At 37.8% G+C, this 21,449-nt stretch overlaps 1 protein-coding gene across 1 annotated transcript; it reads left to right on the top strand.

The window, feature by feature from the left end:
- The first annotated feature begins 13,399 nt into the window (after nucleotides 1–13,399).
- On the top strand, nucleotides 13,400–20,642 carry LOC104436724 (probable E3 ubiquitin-protein ligase XBOS32). The gene is made up of 10 exons (XM_010049585.3): nucleotides 13,400–14,767; nucleotides 14,880–14,939; nucleotides 15,033–15,104; nucleotides 15,194–15,369; nucleotides 15,470–15,630; nucleotides 16,601–16,659; nucleotides 16,750–16,796; nucleotides 17,804–17,944; nucleotides 19,368–19,459; nucleotides 19,876–20,642. Exons 1-10 carry the CDS (start codon nucleotides 14,573–14,575, stop codon nucleotides 20,400–20,402), a joined length of 1,530 nt encoding a protein of 509 aa, XP_010047887.1. The 5' UTR covers nucleotides 13,400–14,572; the 3' UTR covers nucleotides 20,403–20,642.
- Nucleotides 20,643–21,449: the final 807 nt, after the last annotated feature.

Raw genomic sequence — 21,449 nt, forward strand, 5'->3', positions numbered from 1 at the left:
GGGAGGTTGTTGTTAGTCCATACAAAAGCGACGGCATGATGAAGATGCGGGTTCTGATAATGAACATCTAATTATCCCCGATGTTGATAATTTTGAAGAACTAGTGACTATTTTTATAAGCATTGACATGTTTGGGATTATAGTGAAGGTTAAGGATTTTTTTTAGATAAAAAAAGTTTGGGCCAAAATTGAAATTGGATATAAAATTGGGAGGGTTTTTAAGGAATTAGCCCCCATAATGATTAGAAAGAATAGTGTCCTTGAGAATGTAGTGAAGTTGTATTCTGTCCTTCTGAGAAACTGGCCGTTATTTAAGGCTATGGCAGTTAAATTCCCAAGTTCAGGGATAAAAGTGAAACTCCACTTTTATGATGGCGCAAACAGTATGGTCTTTTAAATTTGGTTTGAACATGAACCCCAAATTCAAAACTTGGAATAGAAAAGGGGGTCGGGAGACACCAAATACAAACTCCACAAAATTGATGCAAAAGGGAGGCAAGGCAATGGGGAACCCGCCTTCCTAGCGGTAATGTCTGAATGTTGGGCAACTTTCTCGATTCGAGGCGCAATTTCATGGACCATCAAGACCAAGAAAAGTTTCGATTGTTGAGATGTGGAGGATAACGTTAAGAGGCATTCATCAGCTAGACAACAGATGACATGAATCCCCACGCTCCAACTTTTTAAAATACCTTGGAGGACTTCTCCTGGATTTGACTTGAAGAGCTCATTGCTCGGGGAAGTAGAACTAGACATTCACACATGACTTCCCTTCCCAAATTTGAAAATGAAAAAAAAAAAAAAAAATGGTAGATTGTGAAAAACTATGAAACAAATTATACACAATTCTTCATGTTGACTTTAACGACTTTCTAAAGATTTTCCGATGTTTCGTATTTAATAAAAGTCAAAGTGGGTTTGCCACAAAATTTATAGAGAAATCTAAAGTAAAGAGAGAAGTTGTACCAAATAGTATGAATAAAAGTGTCTTGACTCGTGCACTTATCTAGCCGAGACCATTAGTCGATTCAAGTAGAGCCAGAAGTGGTCAGAATTATTGACAAATTTGCTTTGAAGTGGTCGGAGTTGCTGACATTGTTCTGGTCCTATAGCTGACGAGGAGGATTTTGGGGTCGTCGGCAGTGTAGAGATGTCAACAATTGCTTGTGTTGTTTATGTTGTTCTTGGCTAAAAGGTTTGAGACTTGAGTGTTGTTTGAATAAAGTAACTTGGACAAAAATCCTCTAGAGCAGGCCTAGTTGGTTGAGGAACGAGAGAATTCCTTACTCACAAACTGAATGTCTATTCAAATCCCTGTCAATTGTGCGCAAATTATACAGGGCAAAGTGACATTTATAGGCTAAAGAACTGGACTTAAATGATTATGAGGTTTGTGAGATCATGAACTTCCAAGTAATTTATTTTTTACGATCGCGTCCCTAGATTATAGGGGAAAAAAAATCACTCTAACCAATATAGGCCTTCTGTCTATGGGAAGTAGTTTGTTCAATTGATAGCAATTTCTTATCTTATTCTCGAGGTTGACTAGTTTTGCTAAGATGTGTATTATGCTAGGTGAAGTGTATCGGTGTGAGTTTTAGCCGGTTCTAAGATGAAAGAATTAATTTTTTTGATTGATTCTCTGATTTTTGTAATTAGCGCAAACTCAGTCTTTTAATATCTTAGTAGAGCACCGACACATGATTAATCGATATTCGCTTTAACCAATGGCAATGCCCGCATCTCTTAGTCCATCCGATTCGCATTACAAAATGCCTGTAATCACGGATCTAGTCAACATTTATCATAACAAAAAAAAATTGGCATGTTTATTTCTCCAAGACGAAGCTATTTTGACTTTTAACCATTAATTCTCCCATGCATTAGGGATCCGTGCGTCTTCTTCATCCCCCACATTTATGGTCACATTTCCCCAACAGTTTATCAAGTAAAATGCAAAGGGCTTTCTTAAAAAAATTAGATATTTAACAATCAATTAAATAAAGAAGTATTGTAATCTGTAGCACTGCATTGTTCTTGTAATATGTCCATCAATACTTTGAAAATAGAATATTTACTCTTTAAAGTATGCTTGATAAGTGACCTAGAATGCATGTTAACAAGACCCGATGCAAAAAGAACAGACCGATATCTTACTTTTGATCCTTTAACCAAACGCATCTCTGAATATATTTGGTCACAAAGAAAATCTTAAGAAACAGGAACGACTAATCAGCTTTTACGTTTGTGTTCTAACCTCTTAGATATGTAAAGCTTAGGCAAAACGAGCTAGGGTTTGACAATCTTGTGCCCTGGCTCAGTAACCGAGAAGAGTGTACGTTTCAAGTACCTAACCACGACCTCCAGTCTTGTCTTTGCCAAAACACGTGGAAATTTCAAGGTATGAGGTGGTGTAGACGACGACCCAACAAAGAGCTGTCGTCGGTAGCGGTGGGAACAGTATTTGCCAACCAAGACTTCAGGATCCGGCGGGACATTAGAGACAATATATGGTTTTTCAAAGGGGCAAAGTCTTGATTAGTGCATGCAAGAGATTGACTAGCGTGATTTCTTTCTTTGAAAAAGAGCGTGGACGATTGAGATCTCCAATGCCCCTTTTTGATCCGGATTTACTTGCAAAATATTATTAAAAAACTTTAGGACTACTACTTACAAGGGACACTACATTTAAGGAAGGATAATAGTGTCATAACTTTACCATCAAATAGTTCACTAAACCTTATCGTTGTTAACACAAGAGTTGGCCACCATTGACGTCCTCGAGCCTCCAAATTAGGGGAGAGCATGATTTCAAAGCAGAACCAAAAACCCAACGATCGAACTTGTGGGAACTGGTCTGGTTCCCTGTTCTAGGAACCTATGGGAACTAATTCAGTTCCCTGTTCCAAATTCCAAAAACTGGAGAACTTGGATCTAGGTGGAATCGGAAACCTGAAACCTATAATCTAAAACAAGTCTTTGTATTTTTCTTGTTCTAGGTCTTTGCGCGATCCTGCACATTTCATGGGTTCAATGATTGAGTATATAATTTATAACCACTAGTTTAAACTGCAATTTTCAATAATATTCATAACTGAGATTTTTACTATTTTTGTATGTCTAAATATGAGCTGTGATTAGTGAATTAGATTGTAGCAAATTGTAGTCATTAGATGTAATGATACACTGCAATTGTTCAATTATAATTATACGTAGAACCTAAATAGATCCTAAAATTAATCTTGGAACCTGTGACAAAATAGATTTTAAATTCTAAAAATTAAAGAACTTGCTCCAATTGGTATGTTTTAGATTTCAAACGAAATATAAGACCGCTCTCCTCTGCTCCAATCCCAATCCCATCTCTTTGAGTTGATGTAAAATGAGTTATTTTAGGAAGAACGGAATATGGAGAGGCCGGCGTAGGCCCAGATCAACACAAATGAGTCGTCCAATTAAAGCTAAGAAAGTAGGTAATAGTGAATAAGTTTTAATAAAGCGACACCTGCCATCATGGTACAAAGGAGAGAGGCATGATTTGACATGTTTTGAAAGTGTCGTATGTAGTGTGAATTTGAGCTATTCGGAAGTCGCAATCTTCAATACACTTATAAGAGGAATGAGGAAACGCCTCCTAACAGGAAAAATGAAAATGAAGGCAAACAAGAAATGTAAACTCATCTCCTAAGTTCAGATGATAGTCCCATGAAAATTCGTTTATAATTCGTCAGAACTCAGAGTTCGATGTTGCGCTACCAAAGAAAAAGAGAGTAATTTAACAATTCAAATTGATTTTGATTTCTTTTTACTTTTATTATGCTTTGGTTTTTGCTCGAGTGACCCAAGAGGATTAGAAATTTCTATGCCTTCGGCCGTATTACTTAGTGGATCTAAACCTAGTAACCTACGAATTTAAGTAGCCAATAAAATCTTGTCCACGCATGTTCTACTTGTAGACAGACAAAAGTAATTAATTTGGCCAGATATTATATCTTTAAGGAGATGGTCACAAAATAAATTATTAGGAAATTATAATCTTCTGTTTATAATTTATAATTGTATTATTGGAACAAATCTTGGATCCTTCCACTAAACATACTGCATGTAATTAATTATTTGCTATTGCATGATAGTTGTCTACATCTCATCGCCTCTTTGTGTAGAAAGCTAAAGAAGATTTTAGACAGACCCTAAGTTTTAAACTTACGTGCAGGTTAAATAAGCAAATAAATTGAAATGAAAAGCATATTATAATAAGAATATTTTAAAAATCTTGTAAATTTTGAAATGAATAAAATGGGAGGGTTATATTATAATAAGAATATAAAATCTTTAACAAACAATTTTTTACCGAAAGATGCATTTGATTTTTCCGGAAATAAAAAATGAATAGAAACATGTTTGGTAAATTTTATTCTTTTTTGTTTCTTTTAATTTTTTAATATTCTAATTTTATTTTTCTTTATTTTTTTATAAAATGGAGGGTGAGGTTCGTGTACTTTGGACCCTAAATGAATTGGACAAAAAAACAAAAAAAGAACAAAAACGCAACCAAACGCGTTTCTATTCTTTTTTTTGTTGCACTTTACTCTTTACTCTCTCATATTTTGAATTGTTTGGAATGCAGCTCCTCCTGATAATACAATTTTCAGTTAAATTAGGAAGATGGGTAACATTTTTCCCTGTGAACTTTCCAATTTGCAAGGCATTTTGATGAGAAACCTGAATGTTACACAATGGGAAAGTTGAGGGGAGTGAAGCGCAAGATCTTAAAAGTTTATGGAGAGAAGAGTATTCGCATTCCCATTAAAAAGTCTAGCTAATTAGACATTATTATTACCATTTTAGAGGTAGAGATAATTATACAAATAGTATATAAACTTTGATACAATGTGCAATTTTGCTTCTAAAGTATTTGTAAATGTTCAATCTAGTCTCTAAAATATATAAAAATATTCAATATCTTCTTTTGTTAATTTAAGTTAATGAAATTTGTTGATGTGAGTTTCAATTCATTAAATTTGTATGTTGGACAACAAAATAAGTGAATTACATGTGGATTATTAAATGAGATATTCATCTCAAATCAATACATGATAATCCATGACATCAAAAATAACAATGGACAAAAAGATGACACATTAACTCATCAATTTTAAAATCCACTTTGGCATATAATAATTTACATCATCAAATAATATTTAATTTGTCATTTAAGCAAATAGAATAATTACATTGAATTTTTACCAATAGTTAAGATGGGTTCTTGTTGTAAAATTAAGGGAAAAGACCACCAAAAACTCCAAACTTTGTCTAAAGTGACAAATGTACCAAAAACTTTTTTTTTGTGAGATGAAAAACCCCAAATTTTGCCAACCGTGACACATTTACCCTAAAAATTTTCTCATAATACAAAAAACCCTAAGCTTGTATCCGTGTGATATATTTATCCTAAACTATAGGGCATTTTTTTCTTTTACTTTTTCTTTTTTTTCTTCTTCTTTCTTTCCTCCGCCAACCATGGCAGAGGGAAGCCGGACTCAGGTGAGGGCTGCCCTTGCCGACATCGGGCAAAGGTCGCCCTTGCCTGGGTTGGCTAGGATCGCCCTCGCTAGCATCGGGTGAGGGCTACCCTCGGTTGGGTCGGGCGAGGCACCCGCCCAACCGTTGAGCAAGGGTAGTCCTTGCGAGGGCAACCCTCCCTCCGCCATGGCCAACGGAGGAAAGAGAGAAGAAGAAAAAATGAAAAAAAAAAAAAAAAAAAAAATGACAAAAATATTTTAATGGTGTAAATGTGTCACAGTTAGCAAAGTTTGGAGTTTTTCATATCACAAAAAAAGGTTTGGGACAAATTTGCACTTTGAGCAAAAGTTTGGGTTTTTGGTGGTTTTTCCCTAAAATTAAAAGTGTTTTTGGTTTTATGATCGGCGGCTTATCTATCTCCAAATACTCTAGGACTTACATTAAATTAATTAAAAATTTAGGGGCAACATTGCACATTAGGCTAAGTTCAAGGACCGTTTGTGTCATTTTCCCTCAAATGTACACATGAATTAATCACACATGTGCATGTACATATATTAGTATGATTATTCTAACGAGCTAAACAAAAGCCAAGAAACTAACAAATTTGAAAGAAGCAAGGGTGGCCTACTCTAATGATCTTTGTACATATTTATGGGATGGAACATACAAGCACATATCTCAATTTAGTGGCAATCTTATGCTTCCAACAAAAATACATTCTAGGCAAAATTTTACTAGGCTTTTATACTAGGTGTAAATCACCAGGCAAAAGGCCAAGCTATTTAAGCCAAAGATGCAAATCCATTTTCATTGCTAAAAAAGAAAGGGCACCAAGGCAGCTTTATTCACCAGACATATGTCAGATTACCCATCATGATGTAGACCTGCATCTATCGACCGTAGTGGCACCCCATCTCTTCCAACAGGCCCTTCCAATAACGTTCAGACGGTCATACATACATCCTTACGCATGCATGCATGAATACATACATACATTGAGATGTGTAGATTTAAAGAATATATTGCAAACTCATAACTTACATTCCTTCACAACACAGCTACTGTTCAGCCTCAATCATACTAAATAGGCTTGTAATCTGCATGGTTTATCGTGCAAAATACGTGCTATTATACGAATTACACAAAGATCGCTATGAATTCATATTATGTATCTAATCCTCTTATGATCTTCATTTACTACGTTTCCATACATATATACACATTGACATAAACTAGAAAAGGAGCGTAACATCAATTGTGAAGATAATAGTGAAAAAATTAACCTAAAAAAAAAAAGAGATATGAAATATTTTGGTTTATTTATTTTAATATAGTTTCACTTAGCAGAAAAGGAAAAACGAGAAATTTATGGGGTACTTGACAATCATCATAACTATTGTGAAATATGACTTTGTCCATTTATGTTAAGTGGATAAAAAAAACTGTGATCAAGGGTTATCTCAAAAATATGTACCAACCATTTATGAATTTTATTTATATGAGCTCGAAATTGAGGTGTCCACTGAGTTTGCTTAAATAATAATATAGATAAAAAAAAAAATGGAAGTTTCATTCTAGTTCTCTATATATGGTAATTTACATAAACTAAGAAGCTGATAAAAAAGAGCACTTCCAGTTTCAAGCCCAAAAGAACAGTGTGAAAGGAAAGCAACACATCCTACCCACGAGTCAAAAGCAAACCCCAAGTTAATCGTCCAGGCACGCAAGGATTAGGTAAAACAACCCAATTTGAACGAGAAATATTGACTTAAACTTAAAGTACTTTGTCTCTAATCAACCCCCTTGACAGAAACCCTGAGAGAAGTTCAAACGAACTGTTTCCAAGACAAGAATAATCGAGACAGATCAAGCCCCGCCAACGGCTCCTTTTGTCCCTTCTGTTCACATGATTGGAAACTATCCAGGGGGACCCGCGCCGTAACTTCGACGAGAGGCAAAAAGACAGGAACCTGATCACCAGCAGCGGACTCTGACAATGCGGTGGAGCGAAGACAGGTGGAATGGGGATGAGGAGGTTAGTACAGGCGACGACTTTCAATGATGCCCCCATGTGCGGGGTGCAGCTGTGGAGGTTGACTTGTTCCTGGGCCAGCGGTTTGCGGGTCGAGGAGAGATCTGTCAACCCCCCCGACGCCTTCGATCATTCCAATGACATGACGGTTGAGGCACCAAACCCTTTCCAAAGTTTTGGCCTTTTCACGAACTCCCCGCATTGTCTGTATCTCAAGAGGGGAGAGTCTGCAGTCTTCTAGCTAGCAACAAGAACGAGATGAAGTCAACCCAGGACCCACGTTTCAGCTTAGGAAAAGGAGCTCACATGTTTAAATCAGTTATATGATCGATGGAACGAGTCTGTTTTGTAAAGATTAGTTTATTTTTACTAGAGCATTTGGATGTTTGTCGACTTCTTATGCCGCTAACTATATAGTTTTTGGCTTTTTCTCCATTTTTCTTATGTGTGAGTTTTTATCAAATATCTGATAACGTTAGGATATGGGTAAAATGTATTGCGATCTCTAGTGATTAATAGATGAGCTTGTGCACAGAAGTGGCGATTTTTTATCCATCCAAGTCGCTCACCCAATCCACCCACCCTAACCAACCTGAGCGTCTAAAAATAAATGAGCAATCCGAAACTAATCTAATTCAAATTCAAACCAATCTATATCGCAAAGGACATAAGATTGGTCTAACTCAAAGAGAAGGTGACTGAATGTGATATCAACCCAGACCAAAAGCATCCAACGCACCCAATGGTGTAGCGAAAGGAAAGCAATTGGAACAAAAAGCATATCCGTCTCAAAGCTCGGTAGCAAAGCGGTTGGATTGAATCCTATAAAAAGAAAGAAAATTAAAATAGAAAATTATATATGTAAATGAGTAATTGGCCATGAAACGTTGACTAATAAAAGTCTTTTCATAGCTAATCATTGTGTTTCGAAAGATCTGTTCGTCAGCCCTATGTAAGAAAAACATAGCTATTGATACAAAAGTGTGTTTAGATCAGGGGTCGTGCTATCTCAAAGGATAGAATCTAGCCATTGACAGACTCTCAACTCCTTTCAATGTAAGGATACACTTAGATTCGATTTTGCTTCAACTAGAGCTGAGATCAATCGATCCTGAGTTATTTGGAATTCGAGTTAATCCGCAATTGAGCACTATCCGAAGTGGATCTAACTTGCATTCGACTAGAGCAGACAGAACACAAACGCAGCTCACGAACGTGAATTGAAGTTCACATGATTTAATCCAAGATCCACCGAGATACCCCGTGAATTTGAGATTTATCTATCTAAGAGGGAAAATAGAAGATGAAAGATTAATGATATGTATGGAGGGAGATGCACGTGTTTAACCGCCGTCACAAGTTGGGTTATGTCTTAGAACAAGGCCCAGTGGCCATGTGGAGAAGAGATCTTCTCCACACTTAGCTGGGTGCTATCTGGGCTATATTATAGACTTGGCCCAAGGAAGTACCGACTGTCTATCATGTAAATCCAGAGCTAAATCTGAGAGAATGTTGGTCCATATGTTCGTCATGTAACACTTCACTTTACCTCTAGATTCGATAAGTGGCCTCATATTTGCCTGATAATAAGTAATCTGTCGATTTGTCATCCCTATACTGCTATCTTTATTGAGCTAAATTTAACAAAAAGAAGGATGATAAATTTACCAAATGTTTAATCCGAAATCGAGGGAATGTTTGTTCTCGTGCTGATCACGTGGCACTTTACTTTGCCTCTGAAACTGCCATTCAGCAAAGCACGTGTTATAGCTTTGCCACCTATTGGTCTAGTAACTTTTCATCCACAAACTTTTGTCTGTAAATAGGTTCAAATTAAGGAAAAAGCGATGAGGATAAAATATTTTTAATTTCTAATTATATTTCCAAACGATATACTTTGTTAGTTAAAATGATATCCGTCGAATGGCATAGCTTATTCATTCTTATTTCCACCCCTATATAACTAAATTCACTCAATTTTCACTAAAAGATAAAGTTGCCCTCAATAATTCAATTGCAATTTAAGTGGTGGCCCCAAATTTATTAGCTTTCATTTTTTTTTTAGTTTTTTTTTTATGTAGGATCTAGTTACCATAATTAAGAATTCCACATGTTTATTTTTATTTATTTATTTTAGGTATCTCAAATATATTAAAGACACTATATTCTTTTTTCATTGTTAAATTTACTTCCATAAAAATTCGTATATCGAAAAAAGAAATTTTCAAGAAACCTAGTACTAACCAAAATTAGGAACCCTTTTCTATTATATAGGGCTGATACGCCTAAACTTAGTTCGAGGACTTGGACGGTTTGTCCATATCGCTAAGATTTGGGTTCGGGTTGTTGAACCTGCGGAGAGGTCCTATCCACATGTACTCATATCACCTATACTAGGCTTTGAAATGCATTGGGACAAGCTCACCCGGCCCCTTTTCTATCCATACAATGGATGACACTTTACATAAGTAATATCGGTTTCTACATCTATCACGTCTGCTGTAGTAGTATCTATCTTTACAGGGCAACCAAAATGCATAGTAGCCATGATTCTAAGTACTTGTAAAAGAAACAGGGGTGAGTACTTGGAATACTCGGTAAGTATACCCTTTGGCCTTCGAATAGAACATCGATCCATCATCAATACTAGTCAATCATTTCATGCAAACCGTATCGAAAGCAAATCAATTGCAAGATGCAATCGGGCTTTAAGCACAAATGAATGATAATTCTCGCAATCATTCGTGCACATAATGCATGCCTTGAGCTTATGCACTCTAGCCTTTCTTTCTTGCTCATGCATGTCGTGCTTATTTAGCTTTTCTCTTGTGCTCGGGACTCAAATCCAAGTCTTTCTGGAGCCATCTTGGGACTCGAACCCAATTCAATTCAGGTTTATCGGAGTCATCTTGGGACTTGAACCCACTTCAATTTAGGTTTCTTGACCAGGCTTCCGGGACTCAAATCCAGTAATATGCTCAAGACTCGAACCCAAGTCTTATGCCAGCCTCTAGGACTTGAATCCAGTTCTTGCTAGGAATTTGAGGACTCAAACCCCATTCTTATCTTTTCTTATCTTGCTCAAGCACTAATCCCTTCTCGAGGGTGTACTCAAGCCTTGTACTCAAGCCTTATACACGTGCCATGAACCATGCACTTTATGCTCAAACATGATGCACGTGCCATGAAAGCATGAATTTCTTCATCAATAATAGCACGAACGAGCTTAAGCCCAAAGCTTCGCTCGAGTAGCAAGCAAAGGAACCTTGCACCAATCCAAGACATGAACTCGGTACGTCTCAATACCAAATCACATCTTATGGTTATGGGCAAATCTCGACTTGTACGGAACAAAAACTATGAACCATGACTTCGTTCTAGTCATACAAGAAATTCAAGTAGATGAACAAGTCATAGAAATACATCAAACATCCAAGAATCAATTGACCTACCCTCGGCTTGTTTGCAAGAGGATTTCCTAGGGTCGAAGACGTCTCGAACATTACTAAAGAAGGGAGAAACTACACTTACCTGGATGAACCTCGAACTAAAGCTTGAACTACACTAGATGGGGCGGCTCGTTTTGATCATCGAAAGAGAGAGCGACGTAAGAGGAGGAGGGAGGAGGAAATGGGAGCAAGGTGGTGGAAATGAAGAGGGCTCCTCCTATTTATAGCCTTTGATGTCATCATTACTAAGCCAAGCGGTCCATTCCGGTGATCCCAAGTGTCCCGCCTAATTTCCTTAGGTGGCAAGTCTACTTTGCCTCATGATTATACCTAGAAAGTGAGTTGGCATGGCTAAAAACCTTACTTGGCAATCTAAGCTCCTAGGCGTCATCAACGATGACCCACTTTTTGCCCTTCCATTGGTCCACCTATATGCCGCATTTAATGGATATTTAATGAAATTTTATAATAATTGTACCAGAGTTGCCAACTTGGCAATTCTAGAACATTCGATCATTAATGATGGCTCATGTATCGTTCTCTTATTGGTTCACTTGTGTGCCGCATTTTTAGAATCTTCAAAGATATTTTGGTTGCCATTATGATTTTTGACTATTTCAAGAACAACTCACCCCTTCATTTAATGAGGGTTTCTAGAATTTTCCATACTTTTGTCTTTTTCTTCATTAATAAGGTGGTTTAAAGAATTCTATCATCCAAGTTGGTTCCGGGGCTAAAGAATGGATCATTAGATACACCTCAAAAAATTGTATCACGGACACCCGAGATTTGGCCATCATGCCCCATATTCGCTCAAATTGGTTCAATTGGTTGGTTGGTTGACCAATAGGGTCAGTTGCCCTTTGATCAGTCCGAAACCAATTCTAAGGATACCCATGGCTTAGGACTAAGCTAAAGGCACTTATAGATCTTAGAATTAGTGATGGAATAGCCGGGTCTACCCTTGAACTCATTCTGGTCGGCACCCGATCCACCGGTAGGGTTCATGGTCGGTGCATTACCGATCCATGATTGGACATCACAAATTCGAGATTCCATTTTGATCACTAAGAATTAAATAGGGGATGATGCAATTTTGGTCGGAAGATGGCCACATTTGATCAATTTGGATCGTCCGTGTATTGGTGCATAACCGGGTGGAATCACTTGCGACTAGAAACTACGACTGGTTGGATCGACCCATGACCATCCACCTATCTAAAATCATCCCGTGACCAATTCTTGTGATAAAAAAAGTCATCATATGAGCTGGTGATCCTATCCTATCGGTATTGTCAATAGAAATTCATGGTCAACACCTCAACAAATTCATGATAGGTCGTTCGATCAGTCGATCGATCGGTCATGACCAATCCGTGATTTATTACCGATCGATCCATGGCCAATGGCCTATGATTGATCCTTTTAGGACCTTATGGCCAATCCTTACGGAATCGGAATTGAGAATGTTACAAAGAGAGAGGGAGAGAGAGGGAGATGATGATTGGACGAAGGGAAAAAAAAAAAACTCTTTAAAGATTTTCCAAAACAAAATCACAATTTTTATTTTCCAATAAAAGATTTAAATGATGAAATTTAATTAAATAAAAAATTGCATATAATAAGAAAAGTTTCAGAAATACTAACGAAATTTGATTGAGAGAGGGGGGAGATGATTGGACGAACGAAAAAAACTTCTTTAAAGATTTTCCAAAACAAAATCACAATTTTAATTTTCCAATGAAAGATTTGATTGACGAAATCTAATTAAATAAAAAAAATGCATATAATAAGAAACGTTTTAGAAATACTAACAAAATTTGATTGTTGAATTGACAGTGATTAATATTACTCACGTAGTGTGTATGAAAAAATGTCAAGATCCTTCATTGTGTATAATGTTTCTCGTTTATTTCTAGATATTCAGTAATGCTTTACATCTGTATAAAGCATATCACCAATGTAAGGGCAAAATAAGTATTATGAGAAAATTAAAAGATAGTCAATTTATCACAGATACATTAGTTTGAGATATTTAATAGTCAAAAAATTAATTTGGAATAAATTTATTATAGATATATCGATTTTAGTTTCTTCATAATATTAACCCAGATCGAATTATCTAGATTTCGCACCACTCGAGTTTTAGTCCGGCCCCAAATTCCCGAGTTCAACTCAAGACTTTTTAGTCACGAGCTTGTCAACCTCATATCTTCTCACCCGTCTCTCAAAAAAGAGAAAAACAGATGGAAGCAAAAGATTCAAATCGAACAGCCTAAATATGGAACTGCCTAACTTCGTATAATTAGGGGATGGAAGAATGTGAGGGTGACAATGAAACTGTCGATGGGGACGAGAGAAAGGAAGCAAGCGCCGAAGTTGACCGGCCGGCCTATCAATGCACAATCGTCATGGCTGCACGCTTTTCCCCGCACAACTATTGTTGCCCGCTCATGGACCTGCAGTCCAAATGTCGCTGTCCCCCTTTTCTCATAAAATACTCACCGCCCTCCATCTTTTTCCTTCGAATTTCCCATTTTCTTTCCGTTCTTTTGGCACCATAATTTCGTTTTCCTGTTTCTGATGACGCATTTCCCGATTCGAGCACGTTCATCCCATTAATCCCGACATTATTTTGTTGCCCAGATCCTTCTTTTTATTGTTAGGTCAGGTGCCCTGTAAAGTTAATCTTTCCTCCTCTTTTTCCGGGAAGAAGAATGTCTGGGCTCGGTGTCGGAGAATGTTTCGGCTGTTTCTGGGTTTTGACTTCTGGCTAAGAACCGTTCTGAGGGATCGTCTGCGAACTTTTCAGTCGTGGGTTTGAAGAAGGATGGAGGCATTTGGGTGGTGATGTGATCAATTCGTGAACTTGGGGGGCGTCTGGATCAAGAATCGTGCTCTGAGAGAGAGACAGAGAGAGAGGTATTTGGGTGGTGATGTGATCAATTCGTGAACTTGGGGGGCGTCTGGATCAAGAAGCGTGCTCTGAGAGAGAGAGAGAGAGAGAGAGAGAGAGAGAGAGAGCAATTTGGAGCTTTTTATTTGGTTGCTAATCGGGTGGGTGTTCACGAATTCCTGATGTGATTGTCAAGAGGCTCACATCAAAGCTCAATTTTGCTTTTCTTGTTTTCAATCTCTTGTTTTGTGTAAAGTAGTAGGTTGAGCTTCATTCGCCCAGAATTAAGGTTGTCCCCAATCGGAACCAACCCTTTGATCTCTCGCTTTCTCTCTCGTGGGAATCACCACCAAGTGAGATTCTTTCGTTACAACCAATTCTCGCCTTTGATTGTGATCTCTGTGAGAGGCTCTGTCGTTGGTGGTTGTTAGTTTGGTGAAGTTGAAGGGATTTTTCTTTTTCGCTTTTCTTTAACCCGGTAAGCACGGTTTTCCCATTTCTCCGAGTACTTTTAACTTTTTATCAGCTCACTTGTACAGACCATTTATGATCATCAGACCTCTTTCGGTAGTATCCTTCTCTAAGTGAAATTCTTGGTAAAATCAAGAAAGAGTTCACCCTTAACAAAGACCCTTTGTCTTTGGGGGGTTTGCTCAATCTAAAACGATCATGAGGCTATTGAACCTCGTGGGCAATTCCTTTGGATGCTCGGCATCGGGGGAACGCCTAGTTTCGGCAGCAAGAGATGGCGATCTCCAAGAAGCGAAGGCTCTATTGGAGTATAATCCTCGTCTCGTGAGATATTCAACTTTCGGGGTTCGTAATTCACCTCTCCATTATTCTGCAGCCCAAGGCCACCATGAGGTATTATCCTGTCTAATTACCGGGTCAATCCTTGGTGTCATCATTAATGTCATCTGTCCTTATCTAGATTTGACAATTGACAGACTTCGGGGTGTCTTTTTCCTGTATTCAGATAGTTTCATTGCTGCTTGAGTCTGGAGTGGATATCAATCTCAGGAATTACCGTGGTCAGGTGCTGAATTACTTGTTGCTCGAAGCATGTGATTTTTAATTGTCTATCAGATGTATTTTGTTTTGAGGAATTGTTTTCATTCTTGTGTAACAGACTGCTTTGATGCAAGCTTGTCAGCATGGCCACTGGGAAGTTGTTCAGACTCTTATTCTTTTTAAAGCTAATGTAAGATTGTTGTGCTACTGCTTCTGAGCTTAATAAAGTGGTCAGTAATTTTGCATACATGAATGGTGATGTTATATGTTGGAATATAGATTCACAGATCAGACTATCTAAATGGGGGTACTGCCCTTCACTTGGCTGCTTTGAATGGCCATACCCGGTGCATCCGACTCCTCCTAGCTGATTATATTCCTAGCAAACCTGATGTGTGGAATATTCTAAGAAGAAGAAGCAACAGTGAGGAGCCTATTGCAGAATTTGATGAACGGTATGCTCAGCTTTCTCTGGGTCTCTGTAATCTTCCTGTGCTCTTTCTTCTACTTGGCATTTAATATCTCGTGTATACAATGTCTATTTGCATGCATCAGTGCTCTTTCTCAGGTAATTAACAGACCTTCTGATGGAGGCATTACTGCACTTCACATGGCTGCACTGAATGGGCATGTTGAGAGTGTGCAGTTACTCTTGAACCTGGGAGCATCTGTTTCTGAGGTTACTGTGGAAGATGGGACTACAATTGATCTGATAGGTTTGCTGGATGCACTCTATTCATTGTTTGATCACTAGTAAATTTACTGTCTTGTTCATCTGGGAATTAGGCAGCTTCTGCTGAAATTATCTCTGGTTTTATCATGTTTGCTTTAACCTCCTTTGCTTTTGTTGTCTCTGTTTTTTCTCTCTTTTGCCTATTCTCCTTTTGGCTCTGCTATAGCTTGTAGCATCCGAATATATTTTACTCGTATTCCTACAAATGAAAAGAGTCAACAAATGCTTAGGTCTGCGTTTGGTAACTTTTCTGTTCCCAATAACATTTTCTATTATGAAATAGTTTTTTCCATTTCCGTTCTTGGGAACAAAGGAGTAGATCTTTTTCACTTACTGTTTCTGTTCTAAATTTATTCCCTGGCCATTTTTTTATTCCAGGGAACGGAAAATTAACTGTTTTTACCAAACAGATTTTTGTTCTTTTTCTATTCTGGGAAACAAAAGAGTAGAGAAATAGAAAAACAAGATGGTACCAATAGGCCCTTAGAAGCAAATATGATTGATATCTTAAGCTATATTGGTATATTGTACTGAGATACATAGCATATAGCTGGGTCATAGCTAATGTGATTGGTTCAATCTTTTTCCTTTCCTTGCTTTTAGTCATGGGGCTTGGGTTTTTGAGTATGGGAATGAATGGGCGATCAAGAGTCCAGAACCCCTCTTTTGTCTTCTGGTCTTGGGAGTTGCACTCGGTATTATTTTCTTTTTTTACAATATACCTGGGTTGAATTCTGCTGTTATGTGAAAAACGTGAAGTTTTTTCCGATTAATAGCTACGTTATCCTTTTCCTTCTATCGCTTCATTTCCTGAGAAGAGATTGTAATGTCTGCAGAGGTGTGTTTTCTGAGAAATTATAGCTTTATTCAAAATGATGGATTGTTTGAATGCAGTGATACCTGCTTAGAATTGTGCGATTGTGAAAAGTCATGCAATTCTTTGCACGTTGCAGGTGCTGGAAGCACTCCACTTCATTATGCTGCTTGTGGTGGAAGTGCGCAGTGTTGTCAGGTATTTTGTGGTAGCTAAAAGATAAAAAGCATCTAATATCATTCTAATTTTGTTCATTTGACTTACAAAAATGTTCTCTTTATACTTCAGATTCTGATTGCCAATGGTGCAAGTCTGTCTGTCGAAAATGTCAATGGGTATGTGTCATATGATCCGTTTCTCCTAATCAATGTTGGGATTGAAAAAAGAGAAGTTGTGCATGAAATATCAAAGCATAACAAATGGTTCTTTGCTAAATGATCTTGATGCTAATTTCTGAGAGTTCAATGAAATATGCGTTGCACCTTTTGTTTTTGGAAGTTGTGGTAACTCTTTTCTCGTTATGGTAATCTGAAGTGAAAGCTTTTTCCCTCCAGGTCACAAGGTTAGTCTGGTGGAGCATTTTTCTGTCTGTTACATTAGTGAATTGACTTGTGACTCTGGATGCACATTCTATGGTTAATTTGGGGCTCTGCATCTAAACTTTTCTGTCCTAGAGAGTAAATTGTTGGGCTTATTTAAATGTTTTGAGAATCTCTGTCTTGTTGAGCCATGAAGGATCTTGTTGTACGTTCAAGTGATATAAGCCCAACATCATCACTTTATTATCATTGGAAAATCTCCCAAAAGACAGTTGAATTATGAACATGAGTGGAAGTTTACTGTTTGGTCAACAGAGAGATCTTGATGGGGGGTGAAACTTAGCCTTTCAAGTTATATGTGATCTAATACAGTTCTCTGGAAAAGGACTCGTGACTGCCAAATGATGATGTCTTCAGGCAGTACATTAAGTTAAAAAGTTACATGCTGAGTCAAGAAACAGGCAACTCTGTCTGAACCTTATCTATTAGTTTGTAATGGAGAACTTCTGCAGTTATTTGTTTTTCTTTTTGTTCCTAAAATGAGGTTCAGTATTAATTAAGGAGGAAGTAAAAGCAAGTTTAATTGGACAAGTCTGGAGCAGTAGTAACATTTATGCAGCTAACACTTCTTTCATTGGAGGAGACTGTGGAGCACTACAATTTGGGTTGTAGATTTTAGTTTCTGTGTTCTCTAGTTGTTTTTTATTTCTTTCTGGCTCTCAGCACCTCCTTTATTTTATTTTCAATATTAAATAATATGAGGAAACTGTATTGTTGTCCTTATCTCCTATAACTCTATGCAGGTGGACCCCCTTAATGGTTGCTCGTTCATGGCACAGAAATTGGCTTGAGGAGATTCTCAGCACACCACCAGAGGGCCGGATTCGAATTCTTCCCTCTCCATATATATCCCTTCCTCTTATGAGTATTGTTAGAATTGCCAGGTGAGCAGTGTTCAGTTTAGCTAACATTATTGCAGACAGTTTCTTTACACTGGTGAGCCTCGACCAATAATTTTGTGTTGGCTTCTTTGTGTTTCTTGTGCTTATCCCCTCTGTTTCTCCATTTTTTTTTTTTTGTTTGTTAAATTCAAGGATCTTGTTATGCTTCAAGTAAAATAGTGTTTTATTGCATCCATAAGGGGTACGGCTGTCAATTGTGTCATCTTCATTTTGGATATCTGCATCATTTCCTGTTGCGACAGAAATTTTTGATGTGATGAGAAAAGAATGGGTCAAGACATATAAATCATGTCAATTTCAAGTTGATCACGTTCATATCAAGTTTAATTCTAGTTCGCTAGTGTTGTATTTGAGTCATGTTTTCTTGTTGTGTCAAGAATCGATAACTCTAATTGTGGCAGCTATTGGTTTCGGCTTTAGTTGTAGCTTTACTTCATGATTCACTGTGACTTAGTATTAATAGTTTTACAAGTTTGCTTCCTTAATGGCAGTTTACACTATGTTAAAGCAATGCTTTCTTTGTCCTTGATGGCATTTCACCCACTAGGAAATAATGTATGGAACATAACTATAATTGGTTGGAAAAATACTGTTAAATTGTGACTCAGAATGACATTGACATATGAGAACAGAGGTTAGACTTATGTTGCTGTTGCCTTCCCTTTTTCGAGTTTTAAGAAAAGATTCTGTAACTACTAAATGTGAGAAATCAAATTTCCCTCTGCATTTGGGACTTGTACAGCATCTGGCTCCTTTTGCCGATGCTCGTACCTAGAAACACATTTCGGCCTTCTATACTCGTCTTGCATAACTATTTAGAGTAATGTACAAAAGAGGTGGTAATTGCAAATTTTTCTTCGTAAACCCATTAAATGTAGAGCATGGTGCCACAAAACCATCCATATGGAATAACTATTTGGAGTAATGTACAAATGAGGTTAGACTTATTGGCTTTGAGCTGTGTTGAAGACTAGAAATATGATATTTAGAGCAAAATGATGTTTTGTAATGAATGGTCCCTGCCAACAATATCATCATTCACACTAAATCAAGATGAAAATTTCACTCAAAACAGAAAAAAAGTTGAAAATATTCAGAAGGAAAAAACTATGGTGCCTAATACAATGCACCCAAGAACTGGGTATCAGAGACAAAAGAAAGGCATAGCACACTCATATTTGAGACGTCAGCTTCTCTTCTATTTTGTTTACTTGGATGTATATCTGCATATTTGTGTTTTTCATTGTGGCTAGTATAATTTTCTGTATGAGTTTGCCTGTATGTGGGTCTGCCGGCATTGGGGTGATTTGTGTTGTGGTAGAAAACAGGTCCGCTATTGATGATAAATATCCAGTTACTGTTGTGACTGAATTCAAACCCTTAATTCTTTTTGATTCTTTGGCAGAGAATGTGGATGGAGAGGCAGTGACCTATCGCCGGCATGCCAAGATCCGTGTGTTGTTTGTTTAGAAAGGAAATGCACTGTGGCGGCAAAAGGTACACTCAGAAACTATGATTTCCAATGGAACGCACTTTTTTAATTTCACTTTTTGAGCAACAGATAGTATCAGAATGGGAAATTTCAAGCCCATGAGCAATATGATTCGAACTTGACTTGTTCTTTCACCTGATTAAGTGACAAGCATGGACCAAATCCTGCATGTTGTAGCTGACGTCAATATATAAATTCTTACTAAAAACCAATCTACTTTGTTGTGAACATTCACTTAAAATGATGGTTTTAGGCCCTGTGAAGACTTCTCCGGATTCCAAGGCTACATAATTATCTAGACACCCACTAGCAACAACTCTTCTGTGCTGATTTATATTTGAACTTCCTCTTAAAATTCATTAATCCCCAAAGTGCCTAAACCTGCTTTATTTGCTTATGCATGGAAATGATTCTGCGGCAGGTTGTGAGCACGAGTTCTGCACAAGATGTGCCCTATACCTCTGTTCCACTTCTAGTTCCTCGACGGTTCATGGTCCTCCTGGCTCTATTGCATGCCCTCTTTGTCGGCACGGCATTGTCTCATTTGCGAAGCTTCCTGGGACAAGACCAGTGGTTAATAAGGAGATTGCACGGACGAGTCTTTCCCTTACGTTCTGCACATGCTCTGGGGAAGCTTCGGAGACTGCCCCTTTGACAACCCCATTGTGCAAGCCTGCATTCCAGTGCACGCGGATTTCGCCGTTAGGATCGTCCTTCCGGAGCTTGAGCTGCCAGAAATTTCCATCAATGAAAATTAACACCAGCCTCTGCATGGGGACCCCGGACACGAGTCCCTCTCTGGTTCCTTGCAGTGTCAAACGGAACTTGAGGACCCAACTGGTTCGATGCTCAAGATCTGGCTTAAGACGGTCGGTGTCTCACTCCGAGAGCAGAGGATCATGGTTCTCAGCGCTCAATCAGTATGTAACGACGGGAAGCGGATGCTGAAAGGTGCATTATTCTTGTTCTCTCTCCATGTACATTTGGAGTATCATCACTTTGCCCTTCCATTCTTTTGTCATCATTTTGATCTGTATGTATAGAATCTGTCGAAATTTCTGTCCTTTTGGTTTGATAATGTTTTACCCAGCATTCTGGGTACCCCAAGTTTCGAACCCGGGTCTTGTATATACTGAAGCCGATACACTGATATCATGCCTATAGTATACCCTTTTTCTCCTCACCCAAGATTTTGGTTGATTACAATGTGGAGTTGGCGACTTGGTTGACCTAAGACGCCTCCGAGCTTTCATATGTTAACTTGCAAGCATCTGTTGTCGTCATGTCATATCATATGAGATGATTAGTGGGTTTGGGGAAGCAGGACTGGTCGGGGTCAATTGTTAACAAACTTCTCAAAGTACTTACAAAAATTTGTGACCACTCAGGACCAGATGAAGTATAACATAACACCTTTCAACAGCGGCCACGATCACAAGCCTAGCTTGATGCTTTTAGATCATAGACTTTTATGATCACTGACATTAAATTCTTTCAGTCTTATGTTTTGGGACTCCGAAAATATCTAATTGCAAATTCACATTGCATGATCTTCGAATAAATAATCATGTTTGCAAGTTTGAGGTTGTTTATCATCATACATTTTACATAAGAATATTGTTCATTAATAATAGGCACGGCCTCAAACCCATCTGGCTTCCATCCCTAAATTCAATCCTAGTTATTTCGACCGAACTCGCTACAAAGCGACTTTACACAAAAGTCAATGCTTAGTTTGGATGGGGTGGTTAGGATGGGATGGTAAGTATTCGGATGGTAATCATAGGCTACATTTGGTAGTCGGGATAAAATTTGGGATATAATATAATTTATCATATCCTATATTTGGTGCTTATTCAGGACAGAATATAGTCGGATATAAAAGGATATAGACAGGATAAAATTATCCTATGGAGAAGGTGGGGTAAATGTGGATAGGATTTCTAATATCCATAACAGAAAGTTATTTTTCTCGAATAACAAACTTATTAAATT

The sequence above is a fragment of the Eucalyptus grandis genome, chromosome 3, assembly GCF_016545825.1.
Source record: "Eucalyptus grandis isolate ANBG69807.140 chromosome 3, ASM1654582v1, whole genome shotgun sequence".
NCBI lineage: Eukaryota > Viridiplantae > Streptophyta > Magnoliopsida > Myrtales > Myrtaceae > Eucalyptus > Eucalyptus grandis.

Excerpts from the sequence above, each read along its gene's own strand:
- LOC104436724 (XM_010049585.3), top strand. The coding sequence starts at position 14,573 with ATGAGGCTATTGAACCTCGTGGGCAATTCCTTTGGATGCTCGGCATCG. Across the intron at positions 14,768-14,879 it reads CAGCCCAAGGCCACCATGAG|ATAGTTTCATTGCTGCTTGA; the intron begins GTATTATCCTGT and ends TCCTGTATTCAG. Across the intron at positions 19,460-19,875 it reads ATGCACTGTGGCGGCAAAAG|GTTGTGAGCACGAGTTCTGC; the intron begins GTACACTCAGAA and ends ATTCTGCGGCAG.